Source organism: Odocoileus virginianus, chromosome 23 (assembly GCF_023699985.2).
Source record: "Odocoileus virginianus isolate 20LAN1187 ecotype Illinois chromosome 23, Ovbor_1.2, whole genome shotgun sequence".
Lineage (NCBI taxonomy): Eukaryota > Metazoa > Chordata > Mammalia > Artiodactyla > Cervidae > Odocoileus > Odocoileus virginianus.
The window spans coordinates 24776983-24789528 of NC_069696.1; the positions used below are offsets into that span (position 1 = coordinate 24776983).

The 12546-nt window shown below is 42.1% G+C and overlaps 1 protein-coding gene across 1 annotated transcript; it reads left to right on the plus strand.

The window, feature by feature from the left end:
• The first annotated feature begins 1048 nt into the window (after positions 1 to 1048).
• LOC139030607 (large ribosomal subunit protein eL31-like) lies at positions 1049 to 1510 on the plus strand. Its single transcript, XM_070453720.1, has one exon. It carries the CDS (start codon positions 1064 to 1066, stop codon positions 1439 to 1441), a length of 378 nt encoding a protein of 125 aa, XP_070309821.1. The 5' UTR covers positions 1049 to 1063; the 3' UTR covers positions 1442 to 1510.
• The last annotated feature ends 11036 nt before the right edge of the window (positions 1511 to 12546 follow it).

The window sequence follows — 12546 nt, forward strand, 5'->3', positions numbered from 1 at the left end:
CACCTGCAGTGCAGGAGACCCTGGTTCAATTCCTGGGTCAGAAAGATCTGCTGGAGAAGGGATAGACTACCCACTCGAGTATTCTTGGGCTTCCCTTGTGGCTCAGCTGTTAAAGAATCCACGTGCAGTGTGGGACACCTGGATTTGATCACTGGGTTAGGAAGATCCCCTGGAGAAGGGGAAGGCAACCCACTCCAGTATTCTGGCCTGGAGAATACTACGGACTGTGTAGTCCATGGGGGTCGCAAAAAGTTAGACACGACTGAGCGACTTTCACTTTCATCCTAAGAGTGTGAGCCGATATCTCACTATGGCTTTGATTTGCATTTCTCTGATTAGTGGTGTTAAGTGCCTTTTCATGTACCTATTGGTCATTTGTAATCTTCTTTGGGGTGGGGTTTTTTTTGACTGCTTTCATCAATAGACTATTATGGAAGTGATATTATGTGACTTACAAGGCCAGGCCGTAAAAATGTCCTGGACTTCTGCCTTGTTCATACATGATGGAAGGGTATAGGTACAGAAACAGAAGAGACTACCCACACCACTGAAGTTGGAGGAAGGGGCCTGGAGCCAAGGAATTCAAAGAATATAGCTCTGGAAACTAAAAACGGTGTAAGGAAAGGAATGACAGTGATGCAAGGTGGCAGCCACCATGGCCTCAAGGGTAAAAGTTCCTTCAATTTCCAACTGTTAGAAGAAGGCCAGAAAGCTGTAGGAGATAGTACAGTTAGCCTAAGTCTAGAAGATAATGAAGACATGGCACTTATAAGATGGACAGGGATGATTGGGCCTCCAAGAACAATTTATAAAAACTGAATATATAGCCTTAAAATAGAATATGGACCCAAATACCCAGAAGCACCCCGCCTATGTGAAATTTGGAACAAAAATTAATGTGAAAGGAGTTAATAGTTCTAATGGGGTGGTGGAGCCCCATTAGAGCCATATCAATGCTACTAAAATGGCAGAATTAATAATAGCATCAAAGTTGTCCTGCAAGAGCTTCGACACCTAATGATGTCTAAAGAAAATCTGAACTTTCCAACCACGGCCCTGCAGGATGGCTCCCGCAGAGAAGGGCGGTGAGAAGAAGAAGGGCCGGTCCGCCATCAACGAGGTGGTAACAAGAGAATACACCATCAACATTCACAAGCGCATCCATGGAGTGGGTTTCAAGAAGCGTGCCCCTAGGGCACTCAGAGAAATCCGGAAGTTTGCCATGAAGGAGATGGGAACTCCGGACGTGCGCATCGACACCAGGCTCAACAAAGCCGTCTGGGCCAAAGGAATCAGGAATGTCCCATACCGGATCCGTGTGCGGTTGTCCAGAAAACGTAATGAAGACGAAGACTCGCCAAACAAGCTCTACACTCTGGTTACCTACGTGCCCGTCACCACCTTCAAAAATCTACAGACAGTCAATGTGGACGAGAACTAATTGCTGATGGGCCAATAAAGTTATTGAACTGCAAAAAAAAAAAAAATTAAAAAAAAAAAAAAATGAAAATCTGAAACTCCCTCAGCCACCTGAGGCAGTGTGAAAAATGAGAAACCACAGGCCCTCCCCTACCCGCTGTTTGATTTAAGCAGTCTTCATTTTGCACAGTAGTAAACTTTCTAGAATAGTAACTTCTACATCTTGTAGACCTCAGTGTACTGTAAAGACAGCTCTCATTCAAAGACAGTTTATCTTAAGATATTGTAAATGATACTTATTTTTTTTGTCCAATTGAAATACATGAGTTGTGCTATAACAACAACAACAAAAAGGTAAGGAAAGGATTTTCTTGTAGACACTTCCAAGGGAGCAAAGCTCTGATGAACCTTAGGTTTTTTTCAGTGATACTGATTTTCAGATTTCCTGTCTCCAGAACTCTGAATGAATAAAATTCTTATTTTAAGCCACCAAGTTTATGATAATATATTACAGCAGCTGTAGGAGCCTAGTACAAATGGCAAAAAAGTACTTGAAAAGATACTCAACATCATTAATCATCAGGGGGGTACAAATTAACACTGCCATGTGATACTACTATATACCTGGTTAATATATTAATGGTTAATATTAAAATTAACAAATATTAAAATGTTTAATAAAAATTATTAAAATATTAAAATTAACAAATGGTTAATATTGAAAATGTAATAAACTGATCACTGTGCGTGATACCCTAATTTTAGTGAAAATGCATTATGCAAATTTTCTTATGTTGTCATGAACACTTTAGAAGGATATCCAAAAAACTAATGAGAGAGGTTACTTTGAATTCAATGAAACAGAAGCCAAGGACTGTTTCTTAGAAGAAAGGTATTTACCTAAACTGAAAGAATCATGTTTTGGGCAAAACTTGTTCTTCGTATCATCTTATCTCCTGAAAGACAACATTGCACTGCCACCAAAGACCAACTTAGGAGTCTTTCTCTACCATCTGTTCTCCCCCAGCCCCCACATCCCAGACACTGAGTCTTGTCAGTTTTATTTCTCGGTGTCTTTTAACTTCATCTTCTGTCCCAGGCTGCTTCTGTTGCCTCCCCGGGGCCTTAGATATTTTCTGTGGACCCTGTAATTACCTCCCAATTGGTCTTCCAGCTGCCATCTTATCCTTCTCCTTTTACTGATGACCAGGTTGGTTCTTAAAAAATACATAAATCTGGCACTTTGCTGGCAGTCCAGGGATTAAGACTGTGTACTTCCTGCTGGGAGCTCAGGTTTGATCCTTGGTTGGGGAACTAAACTCCCACAGGCCATGTGGTGCGGCCAAAACAATTTAAATAAATAAATGCAAATAAAAAAATGTACAGATCTTACCAGATCAATGTCAAGGTTACATCTTTTAATGGATAAAAAAGTGTTGTTGGTGGGTAATTCTTCAAGACCAGTCTTAACTGTGAAAAGAGGGCATAGTGAGAGTCAGTGGTCCAAGGAAAAGACGACTGAGCGTGAATGTGTTTGATTGCATTCGTTTTGTGCAAGGGTCAGAGGGTAGGATGGAACAACAGAGGAAAAGATTGATCTGGAGGCTCAGAAATGGAAAAGGTGAGATAAAAGGAACAGGAGGTAAAGATCAGAAAGAGAAGAGAGAGCATTCAAATTGGAATCATCAGTTTTGTTTCTATTGAATTGGGAAGTTACAGAATTTTTGCATTAATGTGCAGGAAATTATTTTATAAATCCCAGAAGCATCTGTAACAATTCCCTAAAAAGATGTAGAAAAAGAGACCTCAATTGATATTGTAAAGGAGAGGGGGAAAAAATGTAAAACAGGGAATGAAGTTGTGGTTGCCTTTTGAAGTTCAGAAGACCAAAGAAAGTTAAAAAAAATTTTTTTTTTTTTTTTTTTGCAGAGTTGCTTTGTGTGTGTGTATTTGTGGGTTTAATATCAAGAGAGGCTCCACCATTTTCATGTGCCTGGAACGGCAGTTTCTGACATCTGTTAAATAATCCTGAAACATGAACAGTGCAGGCCTGGCTGGTAGCATACAGTGAGCCGTATTGATTAGGCTTGTCTTTCAAATGGTTAAGTCCAGTACATCCATTATTTGAAAATACAAGAATTAAAAACAAAATACAGGAATTTAAGGGAAGCTGATAACTGATCAAGTACAGTGTGCTTACATCTCTGTTAGCAGTAGCTACGGCCTAACTTATTAAAAAGCAAAACAAAACAACAGAGACAGAACAGAAGTGTACCTTTTCAAACAAGATGAAAGATTTAGGGCAAATAAACTGTGTTAGTCACTCAGTTGTGTTCGACTCTTTGAGACCCCATTGACTGTAGCCCACCAGGCTTTTCTGTCCATGAATTCTCCAGGCAGGAATACTGGAGTGGGTAGCCATTGCTTTCTCCAGGGGATCTTCCCAACCCAGAGATTGGACCTGGGTCTCCTGTGTCTCCTGCATTGCAGGCAGATTCTTTACTCTCTGAGTCACTGGGGAAGGTTGTAGATCTATTCAAAATTGTGTTGCTATAAACATTTGAAGATGACAGATAAAGAAATAGCTAATATCAAATAGCTGTTTCATTTCGATATGGATAAAAATAGTGCGGCCCTCGGGCTTCCCTGGCAGCTCAGATGGTAAAAAGTCTGCCTGCAATGCAGGAGACCTGGGTTCCATCCCCTGGGTAGAAAGATCCCCTGGAAGAGGAAACGGCAATCACTCATAGTGGATTCACCCATAATCAGATCCAGAACATAAAAATGCTGTGGATTTGTAGATAATTGAGGGACCTCTTAATGTGAGGTTCCTGGACTGCTAGAGTTCCTCATTGGAAGTTTACACAATTGAGTAAACAATATCAAGTCTATAACACTGTGTATATCTGGGTAGAAAAATGCAAGACACAGGTACTGGACCACATCTGTGATGAAGTTGTTGTTTAGTTGCCAAGTCGTGTCTAATTCTCTTGTGATTCCATGGACTGTAGTCCACTAGGCTCCTCTATCCATAGGATTTTCCAGGCAAGAATACTGGAGTGGGTTGCCATTTCCTTCTGCAGGGGATCTTCCCCACCCAGGGATCGAATGCATGTCTCCTGCATTGACAGATGGATTCTTTACCCACTGTGCCACCAGGGAAACCCAGGGGTGGGTTTTTTTATTTCTCGGTTTGGAAGATTACAATTGAAAGAATCAGACCAGGTTACAGTGCATGCACCCATATATGCATGCGATTTAGGGAAAGAGTTTAATTTTGTGAACTCGGCTTACAGAGACAGACTGATATTCTTCTGGGAGGGATGGGAACACTTTGCAATTACTGGGGAAGACACTTGGCAGCTTCCCCATGAGAGCTGGAATGGATTTTGTAGGGTTGTTTCAAAGTTCACACTGTGAGTCATTAATGTTGGTCAGGCCGGTGATGGAATTGCTGAAAAGTCAGACAGGAGGTGGGGAGCCGAGCCTGATACTGGATGGCAGGAAGCTAGTGTCACTCCTTGGCGGGAGGGACAGAGGAAGGAGTTGATGCTCCTAGAGCCCAGAGACCAGAGTCCCTCTGGGGACTGAGGTCACTGTAGGCTGGGTTGTATGAGCCACACCCCAGCTGAGCTGAGAAGGAGGAGCAGCTTGGGTTCTCCTTTCTCCCACATCTCCAGTCTCCCTCTGCTTCCCCCTCCCTGACTCATTTCAGATCCTCCAAGGACGGAGGTCCCTGGAAGTGCAGCGTGCAGGGCCAGCCCCGCTGCTGTCCAGAGCAGTCCAGGGGAGGGAGAAGGATACCACCTGGGGTACCAGGCTCCAGCTTGGAACAGTGGGAGAGAAGAAAATCTGAGATACTGCATAACCAAGAGAACGACAAAGTTCTTTTTATAAAGTTGTTGAGAAGGCACATAGAGGAAGAAGGGTTTAGGTTGGCAGTTAAAACAGATCAATATACAGTGACTGACAAGTCTGCATGTCAAAGTACAGAGAATGACATTTAAAACAGAAACGTGTTAAGAGCTGGTATAGATGATCTAATTTACAAAGCAGAAATAGGCACAGAAGTAGAGAACAATCATGTGGATACCAAAGGGGAAAGGAGGGTGGGATGAATTGGGATTGACATATAGGCACTATTGATACTATGTATAAAATAGGGGCTTCCCAGGTGGCTCAGTGGTAAAGAATCCGCCTGCCAAACAGGAGCCTGCGGTTGGATCCCTGGCTCAGAAAGATCCCCTGAAGAAGAAAATGGCAACCCACTCTAGTATCCTTGCCTGGAAAATCCCATGGACAGAGGAGCCAGGTGGGCTGCATTCCATAGAGTTGCAGAAGTGTCAGACACAATTTAACGACTCAACAACAGCATGAAATAATTACTAATGAGAACCTACTGTCTCCTTGGTGCTCTGTGGTGACCTAAATGAGAAGGAAATCCAAAAAAGACAGAATATATGTATAGATGATTCACTTTGCTATACAGTGTAAGCTAATGCAATATTGTAAAGCAACTACACGCCAATAAAATCAAACATGCAACTTTTCAATTGATGTGAGTGAGACTTGCTGAAATGGGCTGGTGTTATTAAGCAGTGCACATTTTGCAGTGGAGAAATTATCTTGCTTTGTCATAGGTACCAGCCATGTGGGGGAGTAGCCATAAGACAGTGTCTTATTCCCCTCTAGCTCAGGTCAGTCTAATGACCTGTGACCACAGCCTCTTCTTGGGCATCCTCTCCCTCTAGCCAAAGAGAAGGAGTGATTTTTGAGGTCTTTCAAAAACTGACTGACCCCTGGTGAGAGCCCATCAGCCGTTCTCCCAAATGCTGAGGTGAAACCAGGCTGAATCTGGATGCCTGATGCCAAAATCATTTCTGCTGTTAGTGACTCTGAGTCTTTTCTTTGGAGTACCCACTTGCCTCTTTCTTGTCCAAGCATCCTCTGAGAGTGCTGTCCAATAGAATTTTCTGTGGTGAGGGAAAGGACTTCAGAGGTGGAGGATATAGCTGAGGAACCGAATTTTAAGTTTTATTTAATCTTAATTGTTAAATCTCCGTATGTGGCAAGTGGCTGCCATGTTGGAGAGTGTCTTTATGGCACTGAGGCTGAGCCTTCAGATAATCTCACAGGTTTATTCCACAAGAGTCTTTCCTTTGCATTCAAGTCATCCCGGGGACTAGGTTAATTAACTCAAACCCTCAAGAGGGACTAACATTTGACTGCAGTCCCAGACTATAGGGCTTCCTTGATAGCTCAGTTGGTAAAGAATCCGCCTGCAATGCAGGAGACCCCAGTTCAATCCCTGGATTGGGAAGATCTGCTGGAGAAGGGATAGGCTACCCACTCCAGTCTTCTTGGGCTTCCCTTGTGGCTCAGCTGGTAAAGAATCTGCCTGTAATGTGGGAGACCTGGGTTCGATCCCTGGGTTGGGAAGATCCCTTGGAGAAGAGAAGGGCTACTCACTCCAGTATTCTGGCCTGCAGAATTCCATGGACTACAGTCAGTCCATGGGGTCACAAAGAGTCGGACATGACTGAACAACTTTCACTTCCTTTCAGACCTTAGAGAATTCTCTTGTTCATGTCCCCAAGGCCCCAGGTAGATTCTAAGCCTCTTTTCCTGATAAAGTCAGAGGAGACAAAGGCCTGTGGAAAAGTTCTTGGCCAGTGTGACTCTAGGAAGAGAGGCCTCGGTGGTGCTCCTGTAGTTTGTGGCCGCAGAGTGCAGTGGGAAGCCTTTTTTTCCTCTTGAGAAGTACAGAAAGGCTAAGAGGGAGAATCTGTGACATCTCAGAGCTAGCCACCAAAGAGAAGGATGAAGACAAAAATCACAACAAAAGTAACTAAAGTAGGATGAGATAGATCGTGGAGGATGTCAGTGGAAGACAGGAGTATGGCAATGAACCAGAAGCTTCCTCGCTGTACAAAATTGACTCTCCGTAAGGCCACCTGGACTACATTTCTGATGAAGGAATCAGAGAAAAATCCTGAATTGACTGAGCTTAAATCTAAATTGAGGAAATATAGTAGTGACTAAAGTTACTCCCCACCAAACCTGAGTGAGAGAACAATCATGGAGTGATGCTTTCATGTGTCTACCATGGGCATGTCAAGCATATTTATAACCCTCGTCCCAAAAGATTAAAACAACAACACAAGCTAAAAAATCAAACCTCATCAATAGGAGACTAGGTCATTAGTGGAACTGCCATATTATGTAGTCCTTTTTTGTTGTTCAGTCGCCCAGTCGTGTCCGACTCTTTGTGACCCCATGGACTGCAGCATGCCAGGCCTGCCTGTCCCTCACCATCTCCTGAAGTTTGCCCAAGTTCATGTCCAATGCATTGGTGAGGCCATCCAGCCATCTCATCCTCTGATGCCCTCTTCTTCTTCTGCCCTCAATCTTTCCCAGCATCAGTGAAGTACTATGTGGTACTATGCCATGGTGAGAATAAAGGAGTTACTGCTATGTGAACTGGCATGGAAGAATTTCCAAAGTATTGAGTGGAGAAAGCAAGTCATTAGAAGAATATATGCAAACATTACATAAGATGATAAGCAGGCAAAACTGAGTAATACTCTAGGTTTACAGGCAAAAGTGGTAGCAGCTGTTTAAAAAAAGTGTAATGCTAAAGTCAAGGTAATAGTTAACCTCTTGGAGTCAAGGGAGGGGAGGGTGGGATCAAGGGGGCTCCTATGGTAATAGTAACATTCTTTTTCTTAAGCGGTGGGGTTAAGTTGTTCACTTTAAATATTATTATGATGATGACTTTTTTTTCCTGCCAGTTTTTTGGATGTATAATTGACCTATAGTGAAAGTGAAGTCGCTCAGTCATGTCCGATTCTTTGCGACCCCATGGACTGTAGCCCACCAGGCTTCTCTGTCCATGGGATTCTCCAGGCAAGAATACTGAAGTGGGTTGCCATTTCCTTCTCCAAAAGCATTGTGTAATTCTAAGGTTTACAGCATTACAATTTGACTTACATCCTTCATTAAATAATGAGCAGAGTAAGTTTAGTAAATATCTGTCATAGATAAAAAAGACAGAAAAATTTTTGTGTTTGTGAGAGCTTTTGGGATTTACTCTCTTAAATTTCACTTGTAACATGCATCAGTGTTAATTATATTTATCATGTTGTATATTACAATCTGAGTAATTACTATTATTAAAATAATCTAGGGGGCTTCCCTGGTGGTCCAGTGGTTAAGACTTCACCTTCCAATGCAGAGGGTACTGGTTCAATCCCTGGTTAGGAACTGAGATGCCCCATGCCTTGCGACCAGAAACCAAAGCATAAAACAGAAGCAATATTGTAACAAATTCAATAAAGACTTAAAAAATTTAAAAATAGCCTATAATGTTGAGGGAATAGGATGTGTGCAACGAGATACCATTTCTATACAGTTTAAAATCATGCAGAACTCGATATTGTTTCTATTGTGGAGTCCTATTAGAAGTGTAAATATGTATCCCAGTGCAGGATAGTGGTTAATTCAGGGAGAAGAGAAGAAAAAATGATCATGCAGGGTTCACAGGGGCTTCAGTTGAAGCACTTGCTCTAATTTTTTATTTCTTTAGCTGAGTGCTGTTTGTTACAGTTTTACATGCCGAAAATATTTCACCAAAATTTTATGAAAAGCAGAAGCCAGGGTGGCTTCCTTAGAGAATACGCAGAGAATGCAGGCTCTGAAGAGCAGAAGGAGAGAGGAACAGATCCAAGGAAAGACAAATGCCAGATTACCTCCAGGTTCAATGCAGCCAGTGCTGAAGACAAAAGTCTGTAGAAAACCTGTGCTCAAAGCAAGGAGAGTAGAAGGAAAGTGCTAGGCTTGCTGGATTCAGATAAGCTAACCTTAATAGATGACCCCAAGAAAGTAGAAAGTCCTAGTATATCTTTCATTTTTTCATTCAGCATATTTTTACTGACTGTTTCCATCTGAAGGTTTTGTTCTGCTCATCTTTTTCGTGCATCTTTGAGAACTTGATACCAAACTGGAAATGATTAAAAATTCCAAAGATAATCAGTGTAAAGTAGTTGTTGTTCAGTTGCTCAGTCATGTCTGACTTTTGTGACCCCATGGACTGCTTCACAGCAGGCTTCCCAGTCCTTCACTATCTCCTGGAGTTTGCTCAGACTCATGTCTACTGAGTTGGTGATGCCATCCAACCATCTCATCCTTGTCTCCCCCTTCTCTTGCCCTCAATCTTTCCCAGCATCAGGGTCTTTTCCAATGAGTCAGCTCTTCACATCAGGTGGCCAAAGTACTGGAGCTTCAGCATCAGTCCTTCCAATGAATACTCAGAGTTGATTTCCTTTAGGATTGACTGGTTTGATCTCCTTGCAGTCCAAGGGACTCTCAATGTAAAGTAGCTATGAGGTTAAAAGGAGTTGAGAGACCAAGTTAGAATCTTGCATTTTTGGTGTGTTTGCTTATTTTTAGGAGGCAGCCTAGGATGGGAGTTTAGGATAAGGGTTCTAGAACCAGACTGCCTGGGTTAAAATTCCAGCTCTACCAATTCTAGCTGTGTGTTCTTGAGCCAGCTGCTTAACCTCTCTGTGCCTTAATTCTGTCATCTGTAAAAATGTGGATGACTATCTACTTCATGGGGTTGTGAGGATTCAATAGATGAGTATATGTAATGATCTCAGACACATGCCATAGAAGAATTTCCTATTAAAAAAAAGTTTCCGATTAAGAATTTTAACCTCCTTAAGCTTATTCAAGTTTTCAGGGCTAAATTACCATCTTAGAAACATGTCAGAAATTATTGTGCTAATTCGTTACTCAGGAGGATGGGAAAGGAGTGAGGTGTGGTGGGTTTGGGGTAGGGCAAGAAAGTAATTGGGCTTTTCTGGTGGCTCAGACAGTAAAGAATTTGCCTGCCAGTGCAGGAGACCTGGGTTCGATTCCTGGGTCCGGAAGATTCTCCAGAGAAGGGAATGGCTACCCACTCCAGTATTCTTGCTTGGAGAATTCTATGGACAGAGAAGTCTGGTGGGCTACAGTCCATGGGGTCGCAGAGTCGGACACGACTGAGCGAACATCACTTTGACTACTTTCAAGAAGCTAATTATGTATGTCCAAGTAGATGAGCAGACTGAAGATAAAAGCTTAGGTGTTGTTAGCACCCAGATTTCAGTGGTTGAACTTAAGACAGGCCTTAAGACTCTCCAGTTGATGCCGGATGCCCTTCATTATGAATGAAACTCCCTACTGTTCAAGTGAAAATCTTTACCCTTGCTTCATTGTTCCTATTTACTTTTTCTCTTACAACTCCAAACTAATGCCAGCATGTATCTTTTTTTTTTTTTTTTTTTTTTTTTTTGCATTCTTGCAGTGATAGACATCAAAGAGTGAGGAGATACTGGTTTGCCATCTAGGAAGGACAATAAAAGTTATTAATAGCACACATGGAACCGAATAATGTACTTTTAAAAAGGGATGCAACAAAAAAGGGGAGTGCAAGTTTGTTTTGAAAAAGAAACAGATTTCTGTGCAGTTTGATTCTGATTCATAACAAAAACTCAATGGGCATTCAGCCTTCTAGTTCTCTACGTTATTGGCTGATGAGGTCCAGAATCATGTGTTATTATTACTTTTTCCCCCAGGTTTCTTATTTTAGTAACTAGAGATGAAAATCATGTTTGAGGTACTTCTATACAGTGTTTCTTACGTGAGATATTTTAATGTCACTGAAATGTATTTAAGTTCTCAATATGTGTGTGTGTGTTTGTATATATATATATTTGTAATTTATTTTTGGCGCGTGGGACCTTCGTTGGTGTGTGGGGGCTTTGTGTAGCATCAGTGGGCAAGGGCTACTCTCTAGCTGTAGTATGCAGGCTTCTCTTGTGGATCTTGGGGCTCTAGGCACACAGGCTTCAGTAGTTGTGGGTTTAGTTGCCCCTTGGATCTTCCTGATCCAGGGATCAAGCCATGTCCCTGGGACTGCCAGGAGGATTCTCTACCACATAGCCACTAGGGAAGTTCTGATATATATGTTATGATGCTGAAGGCTACTGAAAGCAATGTCCTGCTCTTCCTGCTCAAGAGACTGTCCTGATCATGATCTGTGTTAGAAGGCTGTACTTTGCTGTTTAGGAATACAGGCAGCCTTCTCTAGTCTTTAAGACCAAGTATTAAAAATTAAGCTTCTACAGAAAAATAATCCAATAAAATTGCAGACTGTCTCAGTTCAGTTCAGTTTAGTCACTCCATTGTGTCTGACTCCTTGTAACCCCATGGACTGCAGCACGCCGGGCCTCCCTGTCCATCACCATCTCCCAGAGTTTACTCAAACTCATGTCCATCGAGTCGGTGATACCATCCAACCATCTCATTCTCTGTCATCCCCTTCTCTTCCCGCCTTCAATCTTTCCCAGCATCAGGGTCTTTTCCAAATGTGTCACCTCTTTGCATGAGGTGGCCAAAGTATTGGATTTTCAGCTTCAGCATCAGTCCTTCCAATGAATATTCAGGACTGAGTTCATGTAGGATGGACTGGTTGGATCTCCTTGCAGTCCAAGGGACTCTCAAGAGTCTTCTCCAACACCACAGTTCAAAAGCATCAATTCTTCAATGCTCCGCTTTCTTTATAGTCCAACTGTCATATCCATACATGACCACTGGAAAAACCATAGCCTTGACTAGATGGACCTTTGTTGGCAAAGTAATGTCTCTGCTTTTTAGTATGCTGTCTAGGTTGGTCATAAGCAGACTGTCTAGACTTGCTTATTTGGTTGGTATCGTGTTCCTAAACTGTGCTGTTCATATTCTGAAAAAGCCAAATCTAATGATAGACACTTCTGGGGACACTTGATTAAGGTTCTGATTTTGGTTGGTGTCCTCAGTCATTATGTTCATTGTCGTTGACTTTTCTCTTAGTGCTTATCTATTCCTTGGACCACCTATGCTTTCCCCTATAGCTGTCAATCTGAAGTGGTTTTCTTCTAAGAAACCTCATGTCACTGTCTGGGGAGCATTAAACACCTCTATCAGAAAATACGATGATTGTATTCTGAAAGTCTTTTACAGATGGCAGTAGGCTAGAAGTGGTCCCTTCATCTTATTTTGCTTGGCTTATTTATCATCTTAGTCTTCAAACCAAGCAATCTTTAT